The sequence below is a fragment of the Adelges cooleyi genome, unplaced genomic scaffold, assembly GCF_023614345.1.
Source record: "Adelges cooleyi isolate 19-005CV unplaced genomic scaffold, UGA_ACOO_1.1 ACOO_flye_CR_arks_rails_tigmint_CR_PRNA_1, whole genome shotgun sequence".
NCBI lineage: Eukaryota > Metazoa > Arthropoda > Insecta > Hemiptera > Adelgidae > Adelges > Adelges cooleyi.
In genome coordinates this window covers 3,794,663-3,822,304 of record NW_026095751.1, presented here as the reverse complement: position 1 = coordinate 3,822,304, position 27,642 = coordinate 3,794,663, and the positions used below count along the sequence as shown (strand labels likewise).

General features: G+C 28.2%; 4 protein-coding genes across 6 annotated transcripts; 1 reads left to right on the top strand and 3 right to left on the bottom strand.

Moving 5' to 3' along the window:
- The first annotated feature begins 544 nt into the window (after positions 1 to 544).
- On the top strand, positions 545 to 5,872 carry LOC126835395 (uncharacterized). Of its 3 annotated transcripts, none has more exons than XM_050567979.1 (12): positions 545 to 666; positions 1,838 to 1,904; positions 1,972 to 2,004; positions 2,089 to 2,151; positions 2,334 to 2,387; positions 2,786 to 2,815; positions 2,907 to 2,933; positions 3,080 to 3,130; positions 3,207 to 3,236; positions 3,963 to 4,055; positions 4,605 to 4,697; positions 5,553 to 5,872. In XM_050567979.1, the coding sequence occupies exons 2-12, from the start codon at positions 1,844 to 1,846 to the stop codon at positions 5,816 to 5,818; spliced, it is 801 nt and encodes a 266-aa protein (XP_050423936.1). In that variant the 5' UTR covers positions 545 to 666; positions 1,838 to 1,843; the 3' UTR covers positions 5,819 to 5,872. The 3 variants fall into 3 exon arrangements, with proteins under 3 accessions (XP_050423936.1, XP_050423918.1, XP_050423927.1); XM_050567961.1 differs by having other exon boundaries at positions 3,960 to 4,055; XM_050567970.1 differs by having other exon boundaries at positions 558 to 641; positions 3,960 to 4,055.
- A 1,061-nt stretch (positions 5,873 to 6,933) lies between these two features.
- Positions 6,934 to 9,787, bottom strand: LOC126835494 (uncharacterized). Its single transcript, XM_050568135.1, has 10 exons — positions 9,555 to 9,787; positions 9,448 to 9,477; positions 9,329 to 9,358; positions 8,897 to 8,950; positions 8,777 to 8,806; positions 8,658 to 8,687; positions 8,473 to 8,523; positions 8,178 to 8,210; positions 7,897 to 7,986; positions 6,934 to 7,406 (listed from the first exon to the last, which is right to left on the bottom strand). The coding sequence occupies exons 1-10, from the start codon at positions 9,613 to 9,615 to the stop codon at positions 7,150 to 7,152; spliced, it is 666 nt and encodes a 221-aa protein (XP_050424092.1). The 5' UTR covers positions 9,616 to 9,787; the 3' UTR covers positions 6,934 to 7,149.
- Positions 9,788 to 14,413: 4,626 nt separating this feature from the next.
- On the bottom strand, positions 14,414 to 16,791 carry LOC126835388 (BTB/POZ domain-containing protein 9-like). Its single transcript, XM_050567947.1, has 8 exons — positions 16,673 to 16,791; positions 16,348 to 16,578; positions 16,004 to 16,271; positions 15,809 to 15,938; positions 15,289 to 15,521; positions 14,994 to 15,204; positions 14,640 to 14,847; positions 14,414 to 14,578 (listed from the first exon to the last, which is right to left on the bottom strand). Exons 1-8 carry the CDS (start codon positions 16,691 to 16,693, stop codon positions 14,477 to 14,479), a joined length of 1,404 nt encoding a protein of 467 aa, XP_050423904.1. The 5' UTR covers positions 16,694 to 16,791; the 3' UTR covers positions 14,414 to 14,476.
- Positions 16,792 to 17,290: 499 nt separating this feature from the next.
- LOC126835740 (BTB/POZ domain-containing protein 9-like) lies at positions 17,291 to 22,507 on the bottom strand. Its single transcript, XM_050568528.1, has 3 exons — positions 22,438 to 22,507; positions 21,699 to 21,828; positions 17,291 to 17,378 (listed from the first exon to the last, which is right to left on the bottom strand). The coding sequence occupies exons 1-3, from the start codon at positions 22,499 to 22,501 to the stop codon at positions 17,291 to 17,293; spliced, it is 282 nt and encodes a 93-aa protein (XP_050424485.1). The 5' UTR covers positions 22,502 to 22,507.
- Positions 22,508 to 27,642: the final 5,135 nt, after the last annotated feature.

The window sequence follows — 27,642 nt, the reverse complement described above, 5'->3', positions numbered from 1 at the left end:
GTCAGACATCATACTGGTAACTATAAGTTAGTAAACTAGACTAGTTTATATAAGTAGTTTACGATTAAAAATATGCATAGATAGATAAAATACAATAAAATATGGTAAGGTAAATGTTTTGACTAGATGTTTCCATTTGCCCAGTACTGGGCCACGTCCTTGGCTTTCTGGTTGACAATAGTTAAGTCTTCTAGCGTGCAAGGTCCTGGTGCCAACGGGCATACCAGAAGAGGCATCCTGATCATTAATATATCCCCATTCCAGCATGTTAACCTTAGATTTTCCAACTCCCATGCATTTATTCTACTCTGAGAGGGGTCATTTTCTAAGGCACTAGAGGCTCTAAGAAAACTTTTTCTCGATTTTAGTCGAGAATCAGCTTTAAAAGCAATTTAAAAATCAATAGCTGAAAAGAAATAGTCTAAAATTTCGGTCACAACAATGTGAATTTGAAAATGTACTAAAAAAGTAAACCATCTGTGCTAATAACATTGCCACACTGCAAAGTGCAAAATATATTATGAATTTACTGTTTCGATCGACATTTAGTTCACCAACACGTCGCAAGAAAACCACTTTAGAATATTTTACCAAGCTTTCCGAATATTACAAAAAAATTGATAATTTCATTAATAATATAAGTAAGTCTCTTAACCTTCAAAGTTTGTAAGTACGCTTTTTATTGTTCTTTAATAAGCTTATAAAATGTTATATTTTTTTGTGTTTAAAGAATACTTTAATAGATATTTAATTTATTCATTAGTTATCTTAACGTGTACTGCCGGATAAGATTTTATTTTTATACTTTCTATAACCCTAATAATATAAGGGTTATAACTTAAATTCCAAGTATTTTAATTTAAAAACAGATTAGACAATCTCTTTAAAATAATATCGTCACTCCATTGTATCATGAATATTTTAGCTGTAAGTACATCATGGTTCAAGTATTAAGCATTATGCGAACTCAAGTTTGGTTGCTTGAAATTTAGTGTGTAATGTCTTCTTAAGAGCTTATTCTAATAAAATTGTTTTATACAGTGTGATTATTTTATCATGAACCAGTCAATATTGCACTGGGTTTATTTAATAGTTAATTTTTTTTTCATATTGTTTTTATATAATGTGATCTCAATTTTTAAAAGTTGTTTTTTGTTTTTACCCCCTTCCAACTTAGATTTTTTGATAGTAACTTTTGAAACTTAAATGGTAACGTATATATTTTATTACCTTTTTAAATAGAAAATGTTGTACTACAAATTTTGCTTGTCGATAAACCAGTTTCGGATAACTATTTTTAAAGCTATAAGAGTTTAAAAGTTAGGAGGGGGGAAGTGGAGTGTAGTATTATTTTTATGAGCGCGCATTTCCAAACCGCACAATAATTTTTGGAAAATTGAGATCACGTTTTATGAAAACATTATAAAAAATAATAAATTCAATTATTAATTAAACCCAGTGAAATATTGACTGATTCATGATAAAACAATCACTCTGTTTAACGTTAAATATTCAGTTAAATACCTTTTTATACTTTGTATTTTAAATGCAATAGCTTAACCTAAATATTTTACACAATGCACATTAAATATTTTACAGAGACCTTATTTTAATTTTTTTTGTATTTTCCCAAGGTCACCTAACTAATTTTGACCCAACAAAGTACCTTCCAAGTTCGATTTCTACCTTGCTCTATAAAAAATAAATTTAGTGGCTTAGTAAAATATTGTGGGTCTAGTAGAATAAGCCAAATAGCTTCATAATACAAAACCTTTCTTATCTCTGGTGGTGACTATGGCTAGTATAAATGTATTTTATGTTTATTATTACTTTACAGATAAAAATGAAACTTTTTTGTTTGTTATTATCATTTATCATTGTAAACGTTTCGTCAGATAAAACAAGTAATTATTTTGTTTTAACAATAATATACATAAAAAAGTTTTAATCAAATTTAATATTTTTTTACAGCGGAGTATTTTAAGAGGGAGGTTGCCATAACAAGTTAGTAACATTTTTGTTTAAAAAAAAAATTTTAATTTTTAAATTTTACTGTTCTTACATATATTTTTTAATTATATATTACAGACGCACTCGTCGAGTATGCTTATAATATGAAAAATTCTATTGTAGGAGATAAACGTATAGAAAGTAAGATTTGTTTTAAATTATTTTCTTTTTTATTTATTTATTTATGCATATGACAATTCAGCTTATTTAGAAGATAACATAAGTCAAAGTATTTAAATAATTATAATAGTAAACAAAATTGATAAATATATATAAAAGTGACACACGCAGTTTAAGCTGAAATTTTTGTTTGTTTATTTTAGATGGATTAGTGCATGTAATTAAAACAATTGTTTTAAATGGCAATTATACCACAGGTATTAATAAAAAAAAAATTCACATAATGTTTTCTAGAAGAAGAATATATTTGAAAATATTATAAAATTAAAATAACACATAATGAATCTCAACGCAAAATTTATCAGTGATATAAATCATACGTTTTTCAAAAATTTAAATTGACTTTTAATGAAAAAAAAAATTAAGATAATAATGCCTACTTTTGTTAGTAATTAAATGTTATTCTTATTATTACATTTGTTTTAATTCAGTCATAAAATTAAGTTTCCATCTGTTTTAAATAATCGTCGAAATTCTATTATTACCGAGTTACTAGTTCATATGTTTATTTCTATTTCGAATTCTGTTTTCCTGTTTAAAATAGAATAGAAAAACTTAAACCCAATTCCATTAATTTGTATAATGTTAATTTTAGAAATTATGAATCATATGTTCTCAATTGCGGGTAATAACAATTTGTATTACATATTACGGAAATTTTTCCTCACAGTTCTTTAATATTCTTACAATATACAATTTATTTGTTTTAATTTTAGAAAACTTGTACCTTAAAGACATAGACGGTAACCATACATTTATATTTTACGTTTTAAATACTTAACATACAGTCATTGCTTATAAATATGTTGGGACTAATGTTATGTACAATAAATATTAGTTTCAGTCGTAAAACTATGTATGTTAAAATGTATTTTGTTTTTACTTTTAGAAACTGTAAACATCCTACACAAGTTTAATGGAGAAATAATAAGTGAACTACGTAAATATAACATTTTTTTTAGGGAACAATTTTCAAAATTGTTGATTACTTAGCTCTAATCTATATTATTTTATAGAAATTGCTGATCCTGATGCACTACGCCCAAGTAATTACACATTTTTCGAAAGTCATTATTAGCTTTAAGTCTTATATTAGAGATTAAATTTGCTTCATTACTGTAAGTTATTTCATTTCAAATAATAATTTCAACAAAATACGTTTTTGTGCGATAGTGAGAGTGTTTTTCGTAGTTAAAGAGAAATTTTTGACCACTTTGAATAATATAAACAATAAATTTGTTTTTTCTTTCGTAATAATATTATTTGCAATATTGAAATTGCACAGTTTAAAGTCGTGCTGTACATTTATCTTAATGAAAACACTTAGTGTGGTTAATGGCATAGTAGGACTGAATCTATAGGGGCACCATCACTTCCGAATAAACGTTTCACTAATCTGTTCATAGAATATTAAGTTTTTCAATATCGATTAAAGAATTTTAAATGCAATTAATCGGTTTTGACACAAAAGTAAATGTTCTTCAACTATCTATTACTATCGATTCATTCACAACCTGGCATTTTTAGTACCTAAGCGGAGAGTGTAGATTTTTCTGTTTTTTTTTAAACCATGAATCTTTTTGCTCTCTACTTAAAATTGCCTACAATGTTAATTTGTAATTAGTACTTTGAGTTTCAAAACTAATTTCTAGTTTTTACAAAAATATATTTTTATTACAGTTCTTTGAAATATAATGTAACAATTGTGTATCAACTAGTTTATTTTTTATATCTATTTTTGTAACATCATAATCATTTAATAATTTTAGCAGATTTGACCAATTTAGTTTTGAAAGAGCTTGCAGATAATAGAAGACGTTGTACTGGAGAAGCTTTGCGCTATATACTCAGACTGGCAACAAACGGTATCAATAATATATTATTTAAATAGAAAACTTCACCATTTTAATTTAAAACGGTGTGAGCTAACTTTTCAAAAAAGTCCAAATTAGAGACACCCTAATAATATATTAAATAAACATTATTTATCTTATGAAGTTCAGTTTTAAATTGATTTTTAGTTAATGAACAGTGTTCATTAACTAAAAATAATTTTAAAATTTTACCTCAAACACTACCTTGTAAATATTATGAGGAACTCAAGAAGAAAAGTATTTTTGCAACGTATTGTTCGAAATACAGATAACTCGCAGTGTAGATTATTTTTTGTTTGATATCATATTAGAGAAAATCATTGCATTAATTGAACGTTGCACCTAACGCTTTTGTTGTAGTGTTGCGTTGTTGTGTAATTCGAATAAAGTAAGAATACTTTCTTCGAGCTTTAACACTAGTAATAGGTTTAAAAAAAAAAATTATTTTCACAGCTTTTTGAAATGAAATGCAATTAAGTACTATGAGCAACTATTTCATTTTCTACTTTATTATTTGTTATCAACATGTTTATTTTGCAGATTTTGCAGATTTTGTAGACAATGTGACCAATCTTGTAGAAAAGAGAAGAATTGATCCTCCAGAATGTTCAAATAGTACAATCCTGCGTGCAAGTAAGTCTTGATATAGAGTTGTCGTAGTTTTTAACTATTATATTATATTATGTATACAGGGTGATTCTTCTATCGTCAACCAGTCAATATCTCACTGGGTTTAATTAATAATTGAATTTTTTTTTGTTTTTACCAATTTTGACTGGTCGATAACCAGTTTCGGATAACTATTTTTGAAGTTATAAGAGTTTAAAAGTTAGGAAGGGAGGCAAGTGGAGTGTAGTATTATTTTTATCTGCGCGCATTTCCAAACTGCACTTCCCCTCCCATCCTAACTAAAAAACTCTTATAACATCAAAAATAGTTATCCGAAACTGGTTATCGGCCAATCAAAATTTGTAATACAGTATTCTCTATTTAAAAAGGTAATAAAATATATACGTTACTATTTAAGTTTCAAAAGTTGCTATCAAAAAACCTAAGTTGGGAGAGGGTAAAAACAAAAAAAATTGTGAAAAGTTGGAATCACATTGTATAGAAACAATATGTAAAAAAAATTCTACTATTAATTAAACCCAGTGAGATATTGACTGGTTCATGATAAAAGAATCACCCTGTATAAACTGGATATAAGATTGGACCGAAAAATGTGTTCTGTTCTTCTCGTGCATTATGTTTCTTAAGGAACGAAAATTTATTCTTTTTTTTTTTAAACGATTTTAAGAAGAATCTGTTTTCCGAATTATGTTTGTTTCCCTAGATGTTAATTTTCTTAAGATATAAATATTAATTGGGTAAACTTATCTCTAATATTATTCTATTTTTTTTTTTTTTAGAGTTAAAAATAAATAGTAAGTAGTTAATAGTAAACTAAATTTGGAAAGTTAGAAAAAACATATTTTTTAATATTTTTAGAAACACCTACAGTTAGAAAGGCACTTGATGTCCCATTGTATGAGATGTGTCAATTTTTAGTATTGTACATGAATACAAAAAATCCAAGTCCACAAATTGCAGCTGAGCTGGTTTACGATGGTAATGAAACTTGTACCGCAACAAAAATTTATAAATCATCAGACCCCGATGTATTCGTGATAAAAAAAATGAAGCTCATATGGTGGCAAGTTGACAAGTATCACAAACAAGTAATGCCACTTAAAGACTTATTACGAACATTTTGACCAGGAATCAATAATTGAACTCTTCTAAAATTACATTATAGTTTTGTAATTATACCGTATTTAAATAATATTTGTTTATTAAATAATAAAGTTTCGCTTATTCTCTTCATCAACCTGTCTGTAGACGTTATTTATTTCTATTAAGTTCTATGTAGTTCAGCACTCCATCTATTTATCTCTGTTTGGGATGTCAAGGTGGTCTGTAGCTCTTTTAGTCACTTTTACCATATTTGACATATTCACTTATTAGCTCTGGCACATAACCGAAATACTTGTCGTGAAAAACTTGTGACGAAATACTTGTCACGCTGTTATCTGATAAGCGATTAGAGATAGGGTGTAGGACATGGGAGATAGGGGTAGGGGATAGGGTTATAGGAATGAGAATGGTGTTAAGGATGGGAATCAGCACTACCACATAATCGAAAAAAAGTGTTACATAAAACGCGTTACGCTGTTATCTGATAAAAGATTAGAGATAAGAGATATGTTGTATTCACAACGATCAAATTTTAACTGGAAAATAAATTCAATGTTATTTAACAGGTCATATTTCCAATGAATTGCTTAAGGCCAGATATTATGAAAACACTAAAATATAAGCCAGAAACTTGATATGTTTACTAGCCACCTTAGATACTAGCTTGTTAATATACTATTTCATTATCTATAATTCCACCACTACTCTAAATTTATTTGATAATGTTAAACAAATCAAAATCATTATTTTTAAATATTTCGATCTCGTAAAAAATATTATAAATAGTCTTGAAAAAATCTTTTAATTGATATAGTTGGTATTAAAAACCAATTCACAAAAATATGGGTTATCAAATATCTTTTAACAAATGCCGGTTCATTTACATAATTGTTTGAGTGTAAATGGGGAAGAGGGGAAACATTAAAATTGAGGAGGCCCTTGCCTATAGCTAAGTATCACAACTCTTAATTCAGTATTTGTTCTTGGACCAAAAGTTGTATCGTTTCGATTTTAGGTTAAATTAATTGTAAAACAAGTTACGAACAATTCATTTTTTGTTATTATTTAAATCCTTTATTTATGTTTGAGTGCCTCTTACACCTTATACTAAATCTTATGCTCAGAATTAAGGTCTGATTACTATAAAAAGTTTTAATAAAAAATTTCAAAGTACATCAATACATAAATAACAAATTTGCTTATGATCTTGAGCAAAACTCAAATTATATTATTAAATACATTTAACTAGTTACAATTTTTGGATATAAATGCGGTACATAAATACTATTTAAATAACACTACACGTACTGTGTAAAGACAAGTTTGTAAATCTATAGCTTTGATTGCTGGTCTACCATTTTGTCCATTCGGTCACTTGATGACGAAGTGTCTGTGTTACCTGACTGGATGTATCGATTTGGAACTCCAAAATTTCGTTGTTAACACATGTGTATTGGCTAACTTTTTTGTCTAAATCTGTTATGTTACAATTACCATAAATGTCAACATCAGCAGCTATTATAATTGTATCATTGAATACTATATTTCTAAATAGACCTATTAAACGACACATCATCGCAAAATTTTTGAAAACTGGTTCGTCTCCATCTTGAAAAATAAAAAAAAACAGCTTTTAAAAAAATTGGCTAAATTTAGCCCACTAATAATTTACCGCTATTCTTTATTGTGCAAGACACAATAGCTAATACATGTATTTTAAATAATTGTAGAAATGTAGTTCCAATATACAGGGTATACATAGTGTACAGCCATGTTACTCCTGGTGGATCTTTTCAATGGAGGGCCGCAAGGTCAAACACCAGTATTTCAAAGCTTATTATTAATTTAAATTTAATAAAGTACATTTAAAACAAGACAAACCGTTGTTTACTTCCTATATTGTTGTGAATAAATATCACGTAAATATCTTGTGATATATGTCTATATAAATATTATTTATGAACTGTAATTGAATACTATTGTTATTTATGGCTATTATTAATCAAATATTATTGAAAAAGAAATATTTATTTAAAAATTAAAAACGGCAGAATCATAATTAAAATCAAAAACAGTACAAATCTATAAAACAATTTACTTATTGCTTGTTGGATTAAGACTTTTATAACGTCTCTCGTTACATATCTTCTGCTAACTCCAAGATTTAACAATTTATAATCGTCAAAATCTGCAAAAAATATTGAACTTCAATGTCGACAACATCAAATAATAAAAAAAAAGACAGCACAGTAAGTTTGCAGCATTCGAATATTTTTATTGTAGAAATTAACTGATATGTTATCAATTAAATTACATGGTTTCAATCAAAATTCTAAGCCTTAAGCGCTATTTACGAATATAAAATAAATGCGTTATTACTTTGGTTGTCATTTACAAGTGGTAGAGGATAAACTGTAACAAAAATATAAAAAATTAAGTACTCATATAGTAATTAAAAATTAGTAAAAACTAAAATTACTTATTGTTAGACCCATTTTTTAAACTAAAACATTGTACGACTACTTGAATTATGTTTCAAACTATCATTAAGACTTATCCAAAAAAAAAAAAACATATAGCTTTATGAAGATAAATTCTAACTGAATTTCAATCGTTATAACTGGGTAATTATTTGGAAAATTGTTCGCTTAAAAATGTTAAATTTTAAAATTACATGTAATATTGAGTATAAGTGTTCGCAAAATTTCCTCATAAATTAGGCAATCTAAAATAAAAAATATATATATTAATTATAATGCAAATATTTTGTTTTGGTAGGTTAATATTGATACATATAATGAAAATGTGTAAACGAATGTTTAAACCGTTAAAAAATATGTAGTATATAAAAAGGATTACCCTGTAAATTGTGCAAAACGTTTGCTAATTCTGAAATTAAAACAAAATTATTATATTCTTAATGTTTATAAAAATAACCATGTAGAACTGCGTCCACATGACTCAAAGAAAATCATTACCCGGTACAGCCAACATCAAAGCAATTTCATCTGAAATTATTAATTTATGAAAATCACATTATATATTTGTTTTTTAATAGCATTATTTATTAATTTTTTTTAGTATTTCACTGTGACTACCCATCGTTGTATGTCCGGTAATAATTTCTCTTACAACAGGCAGCAATCCAATATCTAGAAGAAACAAATTATTTAAGTTGTAAGTTTAATGTTAAATAAAATTATTATTCCCGGAGATATAAAAATCTTTAGAATAAGAGTGCATCATGATTTAAATGGATACCATGCTATTCATTCAGCCTTTTAGGTTAAATAGTCACTTTCATTCAAATTATATAAACTGCTCTTTCGAGTATAAATATAAACTAGTTGATGTTTACAAATTAAGTATTTACATAGTATTTGGAACACTGGTATGATATACCTCATGCACTCTTAATCTGCACTAAATTTTACAAACTAAAACCTTTAAATTATACATTTTCTGAAAAACAGATAAACATAATGAACCAATTATGTATTAGTAAATTCATATTAAATATACTGTATTACCTGTAGTAGACGCCCGCTCAATGTGTGTGTCTGTAAATAAAGGTTTAAAGGATATGTACAAAAATTGCAAAAATTAAAGACATCAAAAGCTATTAATTTATGAAAAGAAAACTACTGACTTGTAAAGGAAATCGACTTTTTGTAATCCGCTGTCAGCAAAAATTAATTATTAGTTTTTTTTTTTTTCAAATGAACTGCCTAATATTGGTGTAAAAAAAATAATTACCCATAGTTACTGCCAAGACTTTTACAATGGTAAACAATATTAAAACGCAGCAAAGTTTCATTTTAACTACAAAAAATAACACACTTCAACGCTTCTTATATTAGACACAGTCTTCAGTTATTAGCGCCAATGAAAAGCTGAATATTGTTATATAACGTGTATTATAATAACAAAAATGATATAGCTTCTAAGCTTTTAAGACAAAAATGAATACTCTCAACTTGTACCAGCTATAATTAAAGTAATTTGTTTGCGACTTATACGCTTATATGTCGACCGAAACCGTATAAAATCTAAAAATACTTTACATTGTGCAAATATATTGTATTGTATTTACATATTTACATTATTTTAAAGCGGAGTTTCAACATTTTTTTTTGGTTATTGATTTTACAACCACATGTAAACTTATGTTTGCATTTTACAATTTCAGTAATCTTATTGTGTACGCCATATTGCCATCGATGAAATTTGAACTTTAACTTTAAGCCCGAAAGTTATTTTCAATGTCAAAAGCATAAATAATATTTTCTACTACCGTCTTTTTAAAAGCGTACATAAATTTAAGTAAGCATTCACACTGTTGTAGTAGTAGTATTAGACTTAAATTATATGTATAAGACTTGTATAAGATAAACAATATTTAATAATTAAATTAACATATATTACACAGTTTGACGTGTTATTTGCATTGTTAGAATACGCACGTTTTTTTTTTAACAAACATAGCAGTATACATTTGTTATTATTTATTTACATTGCAACAGGAATTGTGAAAAATATCTAACTAAACGTGATAAAGTGTATCTTTCTATAATAATGAGTTTTTTTTCACACGAATTTTGTGTAAAAATTATATTTAATCTAACAGTTTCAGTATTACCTACAGTATTCCTATACTATTCCCATTCGAATATACTAAACACCGAATAATATAGATGATATTAATATAATTAAAATAATTCTGTTTTATTTTAAAAATTTAGGCATTTTATTTTTAGAATTGTAGTTTGTAATGTAACCCCTCCCCTCCCCCTCCCCTAACAACATTACACAATTTTAAATTAATTAAAAAAAAAAATTGTTCTGTCACAGTGGTTTAGGATTCGAAAATGGCAATCAAAAATTTAATATGGCATCGCTGTAGTCTAAGAAATTTATTTTAATTTATATTTAGGATATATAAGTTAGAGGCATTTAGAAAATCCACTGGCACATACATCAGGTGTGGGTATGGAATGGAATCACGAGTCGAATCTGTACATATTATTATTTATTAAGTCAACGCATAGGCAACAAATGTGTTTATTATGATGTACGTTGAGTTAATATACAATTTGTGGTATATAAATAAAATAACAACCATAATTTATATAATGTTTCATAAGTTATTGACTTCGATTGCTGGTTGACCATTCTGACCTAACCAATGGACCACCTGGTTATGTAGTGTTTATATTGCTTCACTGAGTCGATCGACTCTTACTTCCCAAATTTTTTTGTTAAGAACTCTGTATTTATGAACGCCTGATGAATTTCTTAACACACAAGTAATATAACCGTCTAGCATATCAGCAGTTATTCTAATTGAAGCTGGAAGTTAGATATTTTCTAATAAACCTATTAAACGACATATTTTGGCAAATCGTCGAAAACGGGTTCGTATCCACCTTGAACAATAAAAATGTACTTAAAAAAATTGCCAAATTTAAATTACTAATAATTACTAATACTTTTTATTGTGCTAGACACAACAACTAATACACATGTATAAAAAAATATTAGAAAAGTAATTCAAATATAAAAGTATGAGTATTTACAGCCATGTTACTCTCGGTCAATTGCTTTTTAAAGAAGGGAACACGGTCGAACACCTTGTATTTCATAACCTATTATTGATTGAAATTTAATAAAATAAATTTTAAAAAAGTTAAACGTGGTTCGCCTAGGAATTTATTTTGTTACAGACTTAGATGCTTTTATGTTAGGTTAATTAATTAGAAATTCAATTAGTTCCATTGTTGTTATGAATTATAATATCTTAAATATCTTGTATAATAAATGGTATAAAAACTCATCGCCTGAGCAACGAAAAAAAAACCAATGATAATTATAGAATAAGAAATACATAGATAACATAAGATGTGTTCATAATGTTATCAATAATTATCTATTCGGATAAGAGTCAACTGTAATTTGACTACTTGTGTGCTACTGTAATTTCTACTTATTTATTATTTATAATGATCATTAAAAGCAAATTGTTTAAAAGAAATGTTGTTGAACATTCTCAAATACAAAAAAAAAGATATTTTCTCTGTACCCTACATATATTTACAGTATTGAACGATGTCATTTACCTGACATATTATTAGTAATAATATGTAATAATAGTATTGTTCATGACTGGTGGTTATCGATACTTCCAAACCAAACCTGGGAAGTCTAATATGTCGGACAGCACCCTGGTCTGGGCGCATGATGTAAATAGACATATATAATAGCTAGAGGAGAGGGAGTGACGCGACTCACGCTAGGGGACAGTATTCGCATCCACCTAAATATTAATCAGTTGACATCTTAACATCTACGCGCTAATATCTTATTTTATAATTTCTTAATTATTTGGCACCTTATTTATATTTGTGTGCGTGTCACTCCGCCTGTTCTAACTTCGGATTCCCGTGGACGAGATAACAGGTGTAAACATTTATATATAATATATTCCTACATATTGTTTCAGTCATTTTAACATTTTAATCAACAACTAATTCGTAACCGGCGTTAAGCCTTTTTAAATGTATAATATTGTACGTTGCTACTTGAGAGTTTAGTTTATTTACTTAAAGGTACGACCGGCCCTTTTGCTCTTTTGGGCGGTTATACAAATTTACAAAGAGTCTCTAGGGATATTTTAGGGCAGATACAGGGTAGCTTCTTGTCCCGGCTAGGGTCCTTTAATTTATCCTTAGAAGGCGGATAGTCGTGGGTGTGATCCACTCATCGCATTGTACCGTAACAGTTGCTGACATTATTTTAGAGCCTGAACGAGTTAAGAAGGATTTGACCTTTCTCAGCAATCCCTCTAGTTGCGCCAATGTTTAATAATAAACCACGATAGTAATTAAATTAGTTATAATTAATATAGTGTGATTTAGTTAGTAAATTAATGAAGCTAGAATTTATACAAGTAGCCACTATAAATCTAGTTTAGTATTATAAACGTATAAACGAAGCCTAAACATTTAGGTGTACAATTACACTTTATAATAAGCCACATGACAAATGTAACAAGAACAAAGAACACTGTTACACTACCATACATGTGAACACGAATTAACAAAGACACAATCTAAGACCAAATGATGGCTGACTAGAGACGTGGACATGAAGAGCGCCCTGTACCAATGTAGTGCGGCGAAGGTCATTAATCCCCACCTAGCGCATTAATTTTAAAAAAGTTGCAACTTTTAGAATTTTCCCTTTACTTACACTATAAGGCCTATATTTGTGCCAAATTTCACGTTTCTATCTATACGAGAAGCGTCTTATAATTTTGATGATGAGTAAGTGAGTCAGTAACAAAAATACAAATTTTGAAATCCTCCCATTTTAAAACGGCTAAATATTAAGGCCTGAATTTTAGGCAGTGTCCTCAACTATTTAAGCTTAATTTAGGTTTCAAATGTGTAAAGTCCATCTTAATATGTATCAGAGATATGAGAATTAGAAATACCGGGTGAATTGGTTTGTGTAAAGATACACTGGTATTGCTGGAACTTGGCCGGCGCACTGCCATGCGCTGATAGAACCAAAAATGTTTTCAAAAAATAAATACTACAAAATAAAAATTATTCTAAAGCGTCCTCAATTTCATCTTTAAACTATGACGAAAACATTCGGCTTGAGTGTCCAATACATTTTTTTTATCAATTTTAGAAATGCCCATTGCTTCTTCGGGTTCCGCTCAATATTTCTAACGTTTATAGCCACTAGCTGTCGGCTAATGCCTGTTATTTAATAAAAATCTTCTATGGAGATTTTAAAAATTGTGTTTTTTTAATAATAGTATAGGAGCATTATCACGAAGTTAAATAACCACGAGATTTTATCTAGTCATAAAATAAATTATTATCATTCTTGACTTTTAACTATTAATAAAATATATCTTAATTTGAACATAGTAATAAAATAATGAAATATTTTATACGAAATCAGAGCTACAAGTTGATAAACTAAAAAATTAAAATTAGCACGAAGCAGATTATTTAATATTGGATAATTTAAACAATCAAGCGTAAAACTCTTACAATGAATAACAGTAAAACTATACGCAAATCATTAGTGTTCCTTTAAAAAATTGTGTAATATGAAATACATTTTGGGGCAGTTGAATGCAAAAAAAACAAATAACCACAGTCCTCTTTATAATTTGTAGGTAGTTGGACCTTATATACTCATAGTTGACCTTCGGTACGGCAATATAATGCGGGACATAAAATAACGAGATAACGATAACGATTTTGCCGTGTCAGAATCATTAAGTGTCTTAATAAGTACACGGATCGGTTTTTTTCCCAATAAATCGTGTATCTACTATTATCAGTTACACAATTTAATCGTCTGTGATATCATGTAATAAACACAATATCATGATACCGACCATTGGGTCCTAACCTAACACGGGTCGACGTTACCAACGTAGACACCTTAACTATTGACAACCTTAAAACATAGAATATCTTGTTTATTATTTTATTTATATATATATTTTTGTTGTGCATCAGTAACTAATAATAGTAATTATTAAATTGAATATATATATTTATTTAGTAATAAAATTGACAGTAACCCATAATAATAATATGTAAAAAAAACCCATTAGTTCCATGCAGAAGTTGGCCTTCGGACAAATGGTGGCGCTATTTCCGATTTAAAAGCTGCGATATCGACTTCCACGGTTTTGTGACTTTGGGATCTAACGATACTTGAGCGGGTGCCTCAAAATACACTAAATTAAAAGTCTACAAAAAAAAGAAAGTTTTTTAACAATGTCTAAAAACAATCTTAGTTCAATTATTTTACTTTATCCTGTTTTCTAATACTCAGTGGCATCTTTACGCGAACTCCAGTAATACGTATATACACTACCGGCCTTTGTTCAAATAGCAACAACTGCCACAATTGTGCCGATTTATTAGATTTATCTTTAACCATGTCCCAATCTTTATGATTGACTGAAACTTGAACAGTGTAATTGTAGGTTCGGCCATCGCGGTCCCAAAGCAGCATCCTATAAATAATGACAATACTAATATAATCTTAATCGTATTGCCACAGTTAACCTAAAATTATTTTTGAATATATTTCAGGCACAAAAAATATTATAATTAAATAATAGAAACCAAAGTAAAAAGTAAATATTCTGTAAACGATTACCTCATTGAGCTAAGCACATACGGTTGGGCGAGTTGAATCTCTATACATTCTCCCAAATCCAGGAAATGAAATGTATATCCAAGATCCTCACCGTAGTTTTTATAGTCATCATTAAAAATGCAGTTATTCGTCTCCACCGTTCTTTCGCCAAAAAAAGAACCTTTGATTACAAGCGCATTCATAGATAATAAAGCAACATTGTACTTTGGAGCTAATAGATTAAAATCAGTTAATTAGATAAATAAGTTATTTTTTATATTATTCAAAGAACGAGTTATTTTCGTGTTGTCCTTACCAACAAATCGGTTTTTTATTTCCACCAAGTGCATATTGTCCGTATTGTACATGACTTTTAAAAATTCAAAAGGCTTATTACTAGTATTTGAGGTGCCAACAACACGTATGTACCTAACATATATTGGGTTAATCCACAAACGTTGAATTGACCGACAATCATAACTTGAATGATCAACTACACGCAACCAAACGTTCATATCCACTGATACTTCAATGTAATAAGAGTGAGTGCTGAAATGACAAGAATTCGATCAAATGAATGGCTGTGTAATTTTTTTGTCAATTAAGATGTCAAAAAAGAAAATCATGTATTTAAATAATTGTTGTGCAAAAATTATTAAAAAAAAATTAATAGTCATAACTCATTGTTCGGTGCATTTACAATTTTTTTTATTCATGAATAAATTTAATTAACAACTATTAAAGGAAATCATGAAAAAAATAAATTTTAACCTTGTTTGTATTCAAATAATATTGTACTAAATCTTTGATTAGAATATGAATAAATAAAAACATACAATGGCCATAATAAGGTTAATTTCATTTCGATGTAGTTTATATTCGATGGATGCTTCAACGCGATCATGGTACAGCCGTCAATTTGAGAAAGCTCTATCGAATTTTCTCGAGCGAAATTCACATTTGGTTCTAAAAAATAAAGTAGTTGATACTAACGTAGTTCGCTTAACATATTATATTTACATTGAGCATACCAAATCGTCCTCGATCATTAAATTTTTGTGTGAGGGACTTTTTTATGACATCTAAAATAATTGTATCCGAAAAAACTAGCTCTGATCTCCTAACTTCAGACAGTTCATCATTATTCATAAGCTGATATCTGATGGCAGACAAAATGTTGGTTTTATCGTCAGGATGAAGGTGGTCTTGGTTGTTTTTGATCCACTGACAAACCTCACGGAATATATCTAATTCGTTAACAAACGCCAAGTCACTATTGAGAATTAGTTGTAATTCTTCCTAAAAATTAATATTTCTGTTACAACTAATTAGCTAACAAGAGCAATACTGATTTTTTACTATAAAATATAATTACGGCCGACAAAGAGCTAGAATCTATAGATTTCAATACGTCCAAAATGTGTATGACAATAAAATTGATTGATGCAACTTCGAGTTCTTTGAGTTGATAGTAAAGTGCCACGACAAACAACGAACTTACATTGTGTATATTGATGTTATTACACAAGTACTCGGACAGTGAAAATTGTAAGTTTGTAAGACACCACATATTCGAGAGAATTAATAACTCCAAAATGACGTTACCCTAATACATAAAAAAATACATAATATGTATATTCGACAAATCCTTTTCAGTAAAATATATTTATATTCTAAATAATATATACATTACAAGTTACCTCTAGAACACTTAAATTCATTTTACCGAAATAAATATATTTAAGAAGTACTTTAAATGATGTTTTTGATCCTTCTTTTATTGTCACCACATTTTCATTAGCTTCTATATATCCGCCACTTAGTAATCCACTAAAAAAGGTATCCAATATTAGCATAAAAAAATGCATTGTATGTGCTACAACCAGTAAGGCACATTGTATGGGCTACTCAATTTACTTTAGTTTTGTTTGAGTATGTTAGATTATAATGAACAGCTATGTAATAAGTCATACAATCAGTTTGCATAATTACTATATCACTTGTTCACTTGTTTTACAAAAATATATTAATATTGTCATAAATATGTATAAGTGGTAATAATTCATAGTATAAATTTATATCAAGCAAGTAAACTAACAATTATAGATTACAAAACAGTAAAAAATCTTAAGGCAATCGATGTTGCTGTTTTTTCAAAAACATTTAGGTTGGTTCATTAGGAGATTAGTGAGCCTAACGTAACTGTAAAAATAAAAACATATGCTTTTCTAAATAATAGTAAAAAAGTAAAAAAAAATTTACTATTAGAACAATTGACCAATCAATCAAAAAAGAGAATAATATGCTTAAAGATATTATTACCCGAAATATTCACTGCGTGAGGCTAACACAGCACGATGGGCGGGGAATCGTTCATTATCTACAACTAAAACAACATCCGAAGACCTAAAATAAATATCAAAATATATTAGTAATATACTTATAAATACTACAAATGAATAATAATTTATGTATAATTTTAAATCTTTAAAAATAATACGGAGAAATTCCAAAAATAAATTTAGTTATAAACTGCTTGTGTTTTTTATATATTTAATACTACATTTTGATAAATTATATGCATTTTGTATTCATATTTAAGGGAGTGTTTTAGAGATAGTTAATTAAGTATAATTGATGTAGATGTTAATATTCATATTTGTACATAGCATATTCCTATTAATTTTAGAAATAAATAGTTTTAAGCTGATACTTCAATAAAGTTATTAATAATAATAATAATCTTACACACTTTTACTACAACATAAATTAAAATAACCTGCTTTAAGGATATAATGTTATACATTGAATGGCGTTAAGCAGAAAATAATAATAATAATACTAATTTGTTAGAAGCAAATTAAGCAAATAAATTATTAATTACGCCCATATAGGCATGCAGTACAGAAATTAAACAGTAAATTAACACTTTAACCAATATAAATACAACATAACTAAATTAATACAAATTAAATTTTAACAATAAAATATTATAAACAAAAATAATAAACTTAATAAAACATATAATATTATTGAGCAAGAATTTTGGGGAGGGAGTCGAAAAAAAAATCAACATTACTTAAAGTATTACAGTTAGAAAGAATCCTATTCAGAGGAGCATGCGTACTATAGTCTTGTTTTTGAGTAGAAGTATACAGGAAAGGAGGGGATCTGGTATGATGTGTTGGAACATTAAAAGGAATTTGGGCTAAAAGCTCAGGACAGTCAATATCATTATTTAATAACTTATAAATAAATTTAATGTCATTATTAAATCTTCTTTTAGCAAGCGAATCCAAATTAACCTCAACCGCTATGTCATCTATTCTAGAATCCAGCATCCCTAACTTAATCCTTAACATATACAGAAACCGGTTTTGTATTTTATCGAGATCTTTGACTTGTCCAATTAGATAAGGACACCATATAATCGAGCCATATTCGACAATTGACCTAACAAGGGAACAGTATAAAGTTTTTAAGCACTTAAGGTCATTAAACTCAAAACAGTTTCTTTTTAAAATTCCAAACATCCTAAAAGCCTAATTTTTTATGTACGAAATATGTTCCTTAAATGACAGGTCACTTGACAAAATTATACCTAAATCCTTTATATGAGTAACTATATTCAGCACAACACCGTCAATATTATAATGGAAAACGAGTGTTTCTTTGCTCCTACAAAATGTAATTTGGGAGCATTTAAGGGCATTAATCAAAAGAGAGTTATTACTGCACCACTCTTGGAATCTATCCAAATCAGCTTGCAGTTTCCTACAATCATTGACACTATTCATTTCCAGATAAAGCTTTAAGTCATCAGCAAACAAAAGGTACTTACAATAATAAAAAACAGCATCTAAGTCATTAACAAAAATATTAAATAATATTGGAGATAAATAACCACCCTGTGGTACTCCAGAGGTAACATCAAAACACTTCGATAAACAATTATTAATTTTTACAATCTGTTTTCTATTAGAAATATATGAATTAATCCAACTTAAGAAAGAGCCACATACACCTAGCTGTTCAAGTTTGAAAATTAACTTCCTATGATTAACACTATCGAAAGCTTTCCTTAAATCAGTATAGATAGCATCAATTCGACTCTTATTACTTATTACAGAGACTAAGTCTGAGTAAAAAACTAATAAATTAGTTACAGTTGATTTTTTTTTGCGAAATCCATGTTGGCACGATGTAAGTGTATCGTTTAAAATACCTGAGATCTTTGGTTCTAATAGCTGTTCAAATAATTTAGGCAAGGCACTAATTTTAGAGATAGGTCGATAATTAGAAATATTCGACCTATCTCCAGCTTTAAAAATAGGAAAAATGTAGTTGACTTTCCAAGAAGAAGGATAAACCCTAGATGATAAAGACAGACAAAAAAGAAAATGTATGGGACGAGTAAGAGAGTACCGGCAATTATAAAGAATAATAGATGGTATTAAATCAGGTCCAGTAGTACAATCAATTTTTAGCATGGACAATCCATCAAATACCTCAGCAATAGATAAAGTACAAGTAGAGAAATCAATAATATTATTATTTGTTGATAAATTGGAGAAAGATTGATTAACGGTTACTACGGGCGTATACACTGATTCAAAAAATGATTTAAATAATTCAGTAACTATAAACGGATTGTCAGAGAATTTATCATTAAATTTCATATGTTTGGGCAATGAATTTATTTGTATACGGTCCTTAACAAACTTCCAAAACCCTTTTGGATTACTTGACAAATTCCGCTGTAGACGTTTAATATAATTATTATAACAGACTTTTGATAATTGTTTACATTTAGCTCTTATATTAGAAAACTCACAATAAACATCTCTATCATTTGTTTTTTTAAATTTAGTGTGTAACATATTCTTCTTTAGAATTAATGAACGTAATTCACTGGAAAACCATGTAGGAAAATTGAATGAATTGGATTTTTTCTTTGTAGCAAATAGATGAATACCTTCATTTAATTTATCATAAAAATATTTTAAAGCAATAATAATATCATTAATGTTATATAAGTAAGACATTGAATTTGACTGCACTACAATATTAGCTCTACTAACATGTAATAATTAAAATAAACTTAGACTAGTTAATTGTGTTAACGATACTGATAAAAATATTAAAAATAAGTTTAGTGATATTGCTGAAGCCCTAGGCAGCTTTCCTATATAATGTAATATACACGTTGATCATAGTGTCCAACATATAATAGACGCTCCAAGAAAAAAATCTTCTTCTTTATATAATCAACTAATTAAAGAACTAAACAATATATGTATAATGTATATCTATAGTATTATAAAATGTAACGACCCCAACGAAATAGGTTAATTAATTTGTTCCTGTAATTAAGAAGAATAATAGGTCTGGATCCAAAAAATTTGAATAAGCCACAAAAAGTTCACATTTTATTCTTCCTACTTTTAAAGTTATCAAAATTCAATTATCTAATACCAAATATTTTCCAACATTAGATGCCAACTCAGTTTCCTGCATAATTCCCCTAGGAAGGAAATTCTAAACTTCGTTGTTTTATTACACCTTTAAGGTTTATATAAATTGCTCCATTGCTTAATTTTGATAAAGAAACATTGCTGAAGAGTTAGTTTTACATTAACAATCATTTAAAGAGAATCTACCTGTAGATTAAAGATAGTTAATTTAAATTAAAAAAGAAATTTCTAATAATTTTTAAAAAGTGCATGTTGTAGAAGGTTTTATGACATAAAGCTTAAAACTGAAAATGGTATAGAAGAAATAGAAAACATATTATCATTTACATTGAAATATAATGAAGACATTTGATAAGAATAAATTGCAGTAAGATAACTAATTATCCAAATTCTCCCATAGTTCTTAAACAGCATGAGGCAGTAAATAGATATGGTAGGAAATAGTAAAATTTAAGATATATTTATGTTAATTGTTGATCATTTGTATATCTGTATTATTTATTTTTATCTTGTTTTGTCCCTAATATTTTTTGACATTTTCATGTCTTAACTCTGGCACATAACCGAAAAGAGTATTATTTATTTAGTGTTATCAAAAAAGCGTAACGAAAAAAGCATTACCACACGGAGATGGGGTTGGGGTGGAATATAGGGGTAGGAGATAGAGGTAGGAGATAGGGGGTAGGAAATGGGTGTGGGAGATAGGAGTGAGAGATAAGGGGTAAGAGATAGGGGTAGGAGATAGGGGTAATAGATTGGGGTGAGAGATAAATTATATTCACAACGATCAATTTATAACTGAAAAATAAATTCAATGTAATTTAACAGGTTAATTTCCTATGAATTGTTTTGGGCCAGATACTATGAAAAAACTAAAATATTAGCCAGAATCTTGATATGTTTACTAGCCACCTTAGATACTAGCTTGTTAATATACTCTACATTTATTCGATACTTCAACGAGACATGAAAATGCTCTTTCGTTTATATATTTTTTATATGTGATAATTTTATATTTTATAATTAGTATGTTTTGTTTATAAAAATTATTTTTATTGACTAGTTCAATTTTTTTTTTTTAATGGTATGTTATAATAGGCAACACTGTTACAACACTGTTATTATACATATATTGTACAGGTTATTACACGGGTTAAGTGGTTAATACTAAATAAAATGTAATGTGCTTAATAATTAAAAACCACCAGTCCTTTATATCTAATGGAATCTTTTAAAATGTCATAATACATACTTTTCATTTAAAAACTTTTTTCTATTGAAACAACGACACTCGTTGGACAAGTATTGAGTGTGATCAATTTGCTCGTCACCGGCCGGATTGGTCCTACCAGGAATCCATATCTTGGTAGGACTAGAGTATGCTAAAATATAAAATTAATTTTACAAATGAATTTGTATTGTTCATTTACAGTAAGAATTAGTGTCCAGCGGTTTGATTTAACATCAATTTTTTTAAATGGTGAATTTCGATACTTTTAATGAAATAATAATAATAATTGTATTGCACTAGCGCAGTAAAGTTTTATAATTGTAAAATAGTTGAACAGTTTTTCATTTACTTTTAAATATAGTTTTTTAGTTTTTTTGCAAATGAAAAAATAACAATAACTTAATTGCGTGTTTGCAATACGGTTTAATAATAATTGTGAAATCGTTTACCATTTTTAGCAATTAATATAAAATTAAGGGCAGAGACTACGAACTAACCTTTCGTTAAAGTTGTTAAAAATATCAAATTAGCCTCCCGCAGAGCTTTTTAGCGCTTAACTTAGACATTTTAACTAGTCAGCAAGGAAGTTTTGCGAAAGGATAAGCAAATCTTACTAGGCCATCTTTTAGTGAGAAAATAGCAAATACCGTAAATTGCGATAATTACCATAATCGGGTTCAGAATATATCACTTATGGTTATATGCTACGATTATAAGAAGGCAATTATTTACGTAGATGCAAATGAAATATATTACGTACCCGGAGTTGACCTTAAAACAACGAGCACAATAAAATAAAATATAAGCACCATCATGTTATACATGTTAATATTATTTATGAACACTATATGAAACACTTATAAAAAAAAAAAAAAATACAACGTCCATAGGTATTGAAAACTAACGGGAATATATTATATTGTTTTGATAAAATAGCGCACAATTTTTTAGCATACGTTATAGTGTTTTTCATAGAAAGAATTATGTATACAACTGGTGTGCGTTTTTTGTGCGAGGCCTCGATGAATTTGATCGTTCAGTAGCGAAATGTACATACAAAGTACCTGAAAGTACCTAAATATACAAAAATATTGTCGTTTTTTTATTGTATTTTCAATTCATGTAACCCTATTGTCGTATACAAAACGGCACTATCGGTTTTAAGAAAGTCAAAAACACGGGGGCCAAAAAAGGTGAACTAGGTTTTTTTTTCTTGAAAATAATTTATCGAGAAAAAAAATTTCCGTCCGAAGCTTCTCTGAATACAAGAAGTGTTTTCTGTTTAACAAATAGATTACTAAATTGTTTTATAAAAAAATATGACTCTTGTTGATGGTAAATCATGATTATTTATGTGTACGTGTTTTCTTCTTCTCCATCGGTCATGCTGTAGGCGCCTTCAAAACAATTTACCACTTGTTATTCAACGAAGGTTTATTTTTTCCCTTAAGATAAAGACAGTGCATCATGAATATGTTTATGGTACTTGGAAGCTGGAAGACGAATATAAGATACATTTGTAACCGTCACATTTAGCCGCCCGTTACCACTCGCCTCCAAATATGCATTATTAGCAATTTACCCCGATTAGCATGTGAGCCATTATAGGTAGGAGAGACAACAGACACACGGGACAATGCCAGGGGCAACGATGCCCAGTTAGTTGACTTACTACCATCTTCGGACCGCCACCTAATTATTCTAAAGCCATTACTTATTATTTCACGTTACCTTACTATTTTATATTTCTTTTAACTTTACCCGTGCTCGTGTGTCCGTTCAACTCCGCCATTATCTGGACAAACTACAGAGACAATTATGTTTCCATTACACTTAAGAGACCAAGCCAAAAAATTATTTCAATTTATCGAGGTTGAAAATATAACTCTAACGTGGGAAACTTTAAAGAAATCCTTTTTGGACTTTTATAATACAGAGGATAAATTAGAATTATTAAAATATAAGTTAAGTAAGAGGAAACAGCAGGAGGATGAATCTTTGCAAGAATTCGTATTGAATGGAACTTCAGAGTGTCGTAGGATAGATAAAAACATGGAGGAATGTAAGATTATAGAACAAATACTAAAGGGGTTAAACGAAGAGGTGTATTGGAAGTTAATATCTATGGACAACTCAACCCTAGAGGCATTGAAAAGTAGTATAAAAACGTATGCGGTACATGTATCTTTACGCAAAAATCATTTTATCTCCGATATAGAAGTCCTAAAATTACACGCAGATAAATTGAAATAGATGATCAGATAAGGCAAATTAATTTAGCCTCTAACAATAATTGTACGGGTAGTTTTAAGGATAGAAAAAAATATTTTAGGCCTGGTAATATTAGATATAACATTAATAGTTATGATGACAGTCGTAATATGAATAGTATTAATCTATAAAATCACCAAGGGTATATAAATCCTAATGGTAATAATTATAATGCACGGTCTAATGATAATAGCCAAAGACCACCCCCGTTAGTAGAAAATATAAGTAGTTATTGACTCAGGAGCAAGTGTAAGCGTTATTAATGAATGTTTAATTCCAAAAAATCAATATATAAATTCATTTGGGCAAACAAAGTTATATACTGCGAATGGTTCGCAACTACATTTTGCAGGAAAAACAAATATTATAGTGTGTTTTAACAATGTGCCGTTCCAAATAGAATGTGCAGTGGTAAAACATTTGAAAGGTAATAGTCTTTTAGGCATGGATTTTTTAACAATCTATGAAGGTATAATAAATGTACGTAAATTGCAGTTATCTGTTAAAGTAAATGACGAAGAGATGGTTATTAATTTGTTGAAAAATTAACATAATAGATTTAGTATAAACACAATTGGAAATAATAACTATAATATGTATAGGACTCACAATAATATGAGTAATAGGGGTAGCCAAAATAATAATCGTGATACCAGGTGTTTCAACTATAAAAGACATGTTGATAACTTTAACTATAAGACTCATAGGGCAAACCAAAATAATTATCAGGATACTAGGACAAATCACGGTACGAATTTTAACAATTCTATGCATAGCGCTCGTAGGTCTAATAGTAATATTAATTTGGGTAACTTTAATTATAATAAATACAATAGATATCCTAATGGAATAAATAATAATATGGTTACGGCTGTATTCAATAGGAATTATATGACAACCCAAAATCGCTATAATGGTACCAGAAATATTAATCATACCAGTAACAATAAAAATAGGTTTACTTGTGGTAGTTTTAACATTCAAAAGCCCTGTTTTACTAGAGTTCCATACATATCTAATGAGAATTATAACGTAGGGAATGTAGCCTATAACCCAGGAAGGCAAAGTTGTGTCCAAACTCCAATTTTAATCTTGACCTAAACGAAATTTATAAATTTAATACAATATTAATATAACTAACCGTTATGGTACTTGACCGTTAGGGAAAATATTTTAACACATGTAGGACACCGCACACATTTTTATTTATTTTTTTCATTTTACTTTTTTTTTGTTTAAGCTGACAATGGGTGTTGTGGAATTCCATACAACTGTTAATTATAAATCCCACAACAAACTGTAATTGTGTTTTATATAATTTGAGTATTTTAACTTATAATATTTTTTTTTGTGTGCCATTTACTTATTGTTAATACTGTGTATAATTAAATTGATGTTAACTCTTTACAAATGTAGACATATTAAGCTAGTAATTAGAAATTATCTGCCTTATAATATTTAATTAAATTAATGTTAGATTAAACAGCTTAGCGATATTTATTAAATCGTCTAGACTTGATTCTTTTGTGTTAAAATAGCTGGTCAATTATTACAATTTATTATTAATGATTACCATTCTAACCATGCTAATATGGCCAGGGAACTTGAAGAGATTTCAGTAAATATTTCACTTGTTTGGATAATAATACTAAATATTTTTAACGGAATTATAAATCGCAATGTTCATTTTAAATGAACTCCAATGTACCAGACATTATAATAACAGCGTCAGCAAAATTTTTTCGTTTACCGACGCGTAGGTATTAGATTACTCGAACATACATTTGTTTTTTTTTTATGTACCAATATTATATCCTGTATGTATGTATGTATGTATGTATGTGTGCTTGTGTGTGTGTATTCATACATATACATTATTATTACGAATTAAACGTATCATATAAGTGTATATTGTTGATCTGTGCCATGGGTACAAAAAGTAGGATTTTTTTTTATAATTATATAAATAAGGTACACAATTGGAAAAATTAGGTTTTGCTTAACATCAACATATTATTAATTACGATTATATTTGCCGGTATGCAATTGTTTAGTTAATTTTACACTAGATTAATACGAATCAATAAGTCATTAATGATAAGACCATTGCATAGGTGTATACATTATTTTAATAATTGTTAGAGAGTGAGGATTTTGTATAATTTCGCACATTGGCGCATGAGTTTCAAAAGTTTCACCGAATTCAAAAGTAAATAAAGATTTATATGTACGATTCTTTGTGGAAGTATTATTTATCGAATTCTTGCCTAAGCATTAACTCGAAAACACAATTTTTTTACTATACAGAAAAACACTTGCGTTGTTCGGTGTGCTTTCCCATTTCCACTGTTTATATAAATTGAAATATACGAAACACATAAAATGCGCATAATACGGCCATAAATAAAACAAGTTTAAAACTACCTTAAATATACATTGCAAATTACATCAAGGTATAATTTTTTTTAAAAAATTATCAAATTACTTTATTTTTAATTATTGGTTTTAAAATCGCGTGTAAATTTAATGTTCACGTTGTACATTTTTAATCACTTTATTGTACAGGCTTTTTTGTCGATAACAAATCGTACTTATTTTATATAAATTGACGATTTTTTCACATAACTACAATAACACATTTATTACAATTTATACTTTTTTTATTATGTACTACTAGTTATAGGTGTAATACTACAAGGATTTCTTTTGTTTGTTCCTGGTTACGAGTTATGATATAATGTACACCGTTTCATCCGATGTTAAGTTTTTACAGCGTTCAATCTCAAAAGTAACTTGTACTGTCAAAAACATAAAATTTTATTTTCTACTTACTCTCTACTTTTTGTGTCACTACACCCATTTCTAACTCGATTATTGATTTTCAACTGGGCTTACAGGTTTATGAAAACAACTTATAATCAAATAAAAATCATAAGATATTTTGAAAACGTGAACAAATTAGGGAAATTATATTTTTTCAACATATGGATTCGATTGATATGTAGATCCTGGAAGTTCACAAAAAAATAAAAACGATAAAAAATGTACCCTACTAAATGTAGTTTTTTTTTTAAAATTAATTTTAGTTTTTTATTTTAGTTTATATTATTTTAATGTATTGCACAGTATTAAAACTTTGTTTATTTTTTTTTTTGGAGTAATAAAAAAATAAATTCTTAAATCCAATCAACTTCGATCTACTTTCAACTACAATCGTTTTGTATTTTATTCACTTACTACGATTATTAATATTTGTATTATACAGATATTCGGGTTTAAGCGTTTATTTAAATGTTAACTTATCACATTCAGTTTTAATCATTTCTGAATGACCTGTAACCTACACGAATCCAATGCACTCCATTTCCACTATTCCCCGCCTCCACAATGCTGGCTTATAATTAAATAAATATGTTTTTAAGGAACATATGTCTGTTGCACAAATAAACACCGTCTGGCGTCTACATTTTGCATTTTAATTTACACGCGCCGAGCTTTGAGAATCCGTTGTTGTATCACAAAAATATCATAAAATCCAAACAAGCTAACAAAATTCAATAAATAAACAAAAAAAAAATAATCGTTAAACTTATTCTTTGACAATCATACACCAAACGACAACTATTATAAATACTAAAATGAACAGTGAGAATCATTAGATATAAGGCAATAAATTGGTGTTAAAATAATTGCA

Excerpts from the sequence above, each read along its gene's own strand:
- LOC126835740 (XM_050568528.1), bottom strand. The coding sequence starts at position 22,501 with ATGTATAACATGATGGTGCTTATATTTTATTTTATTGTGCTCGTTGTT. Across the intron at positions 21,829-22,437 it reads TGTTTTAAGGTCAACTCCGG|CATACTCTAGTCCTACCAAG; the intron begins GTACGTAATATA and ends TTTATATTTTAG. Across the intron at positions 17,379-21,698 it reads AAAAAGTTTTTAAATGAAAA|GTCTTCGGATGTTGTTTTAG; the intron begins GTATGTATTATG and ends TATTTATTTTAG.
- LOC126835395 (XM_050567961.1), top strand. The coding sequence starts at position 1,844 with ATGAAACTTTTTTGTTTGTTATTATCATTTATCATTGTAAACGTTTCG. Across the intron at positions 2,934-3,079 it reads GTACCTTAAAGACATAGACG|AAACTGTAAACATCCTACAC; the intron begins GTAACCATACAT and ends TTTTACTTTTAG. Across the intron at positions 4,056-4,604 it reads ACTCAGACTGGCAACAAACG|ATTTTGCAGATTTTGTAGAC; the intron begins GTATCAATAATA and ends TTTATTTTGCAG.
- LOC126835388 (XM_050567947.1), bottom strand. The coding sequence starts at position 16,693 with ATGAATTTAAGTGTTCTAGAG. Across the intron at positions 16,579-16,672 it reads TGAATTTAAGTGTTCTAGAG|GGTAACGTCATTTTGGAGTT; the intron begins GTAACTTGTAAT and ends TTTATGTATTAG. Across the intron at positions 14,848-14,993 it reads TATGTGCTTAGCTCAATGAG|GATGCTGCTTTGGGACCGCG; the intron begins GTAATCGTTTAC and ends CATTATTTATAG.
- LOC126835494 (XM_050568135.1), bottom strand. The coding sequence starts at position 9,615 with ATGAAACTTTGCTGCGTTTTAATATTGTTTACCATTGTAAAAGTCTTG. Across the intron at positions 8,807-8,896 it reads TACCGGACATACAACGATGG|ATGAAATTGCTTTGATGTTG; the intron begins GTAGTCACAGTG and ends TAATAATTTCAG. Across the intron at positions 7,407-7,896 it reads CTTAATCCAACAAGCAATAA|ATGGAGACGAACCAGTTTTC; the intron begins GTAAATTGTTTT and ends TTATTTTTCAAG.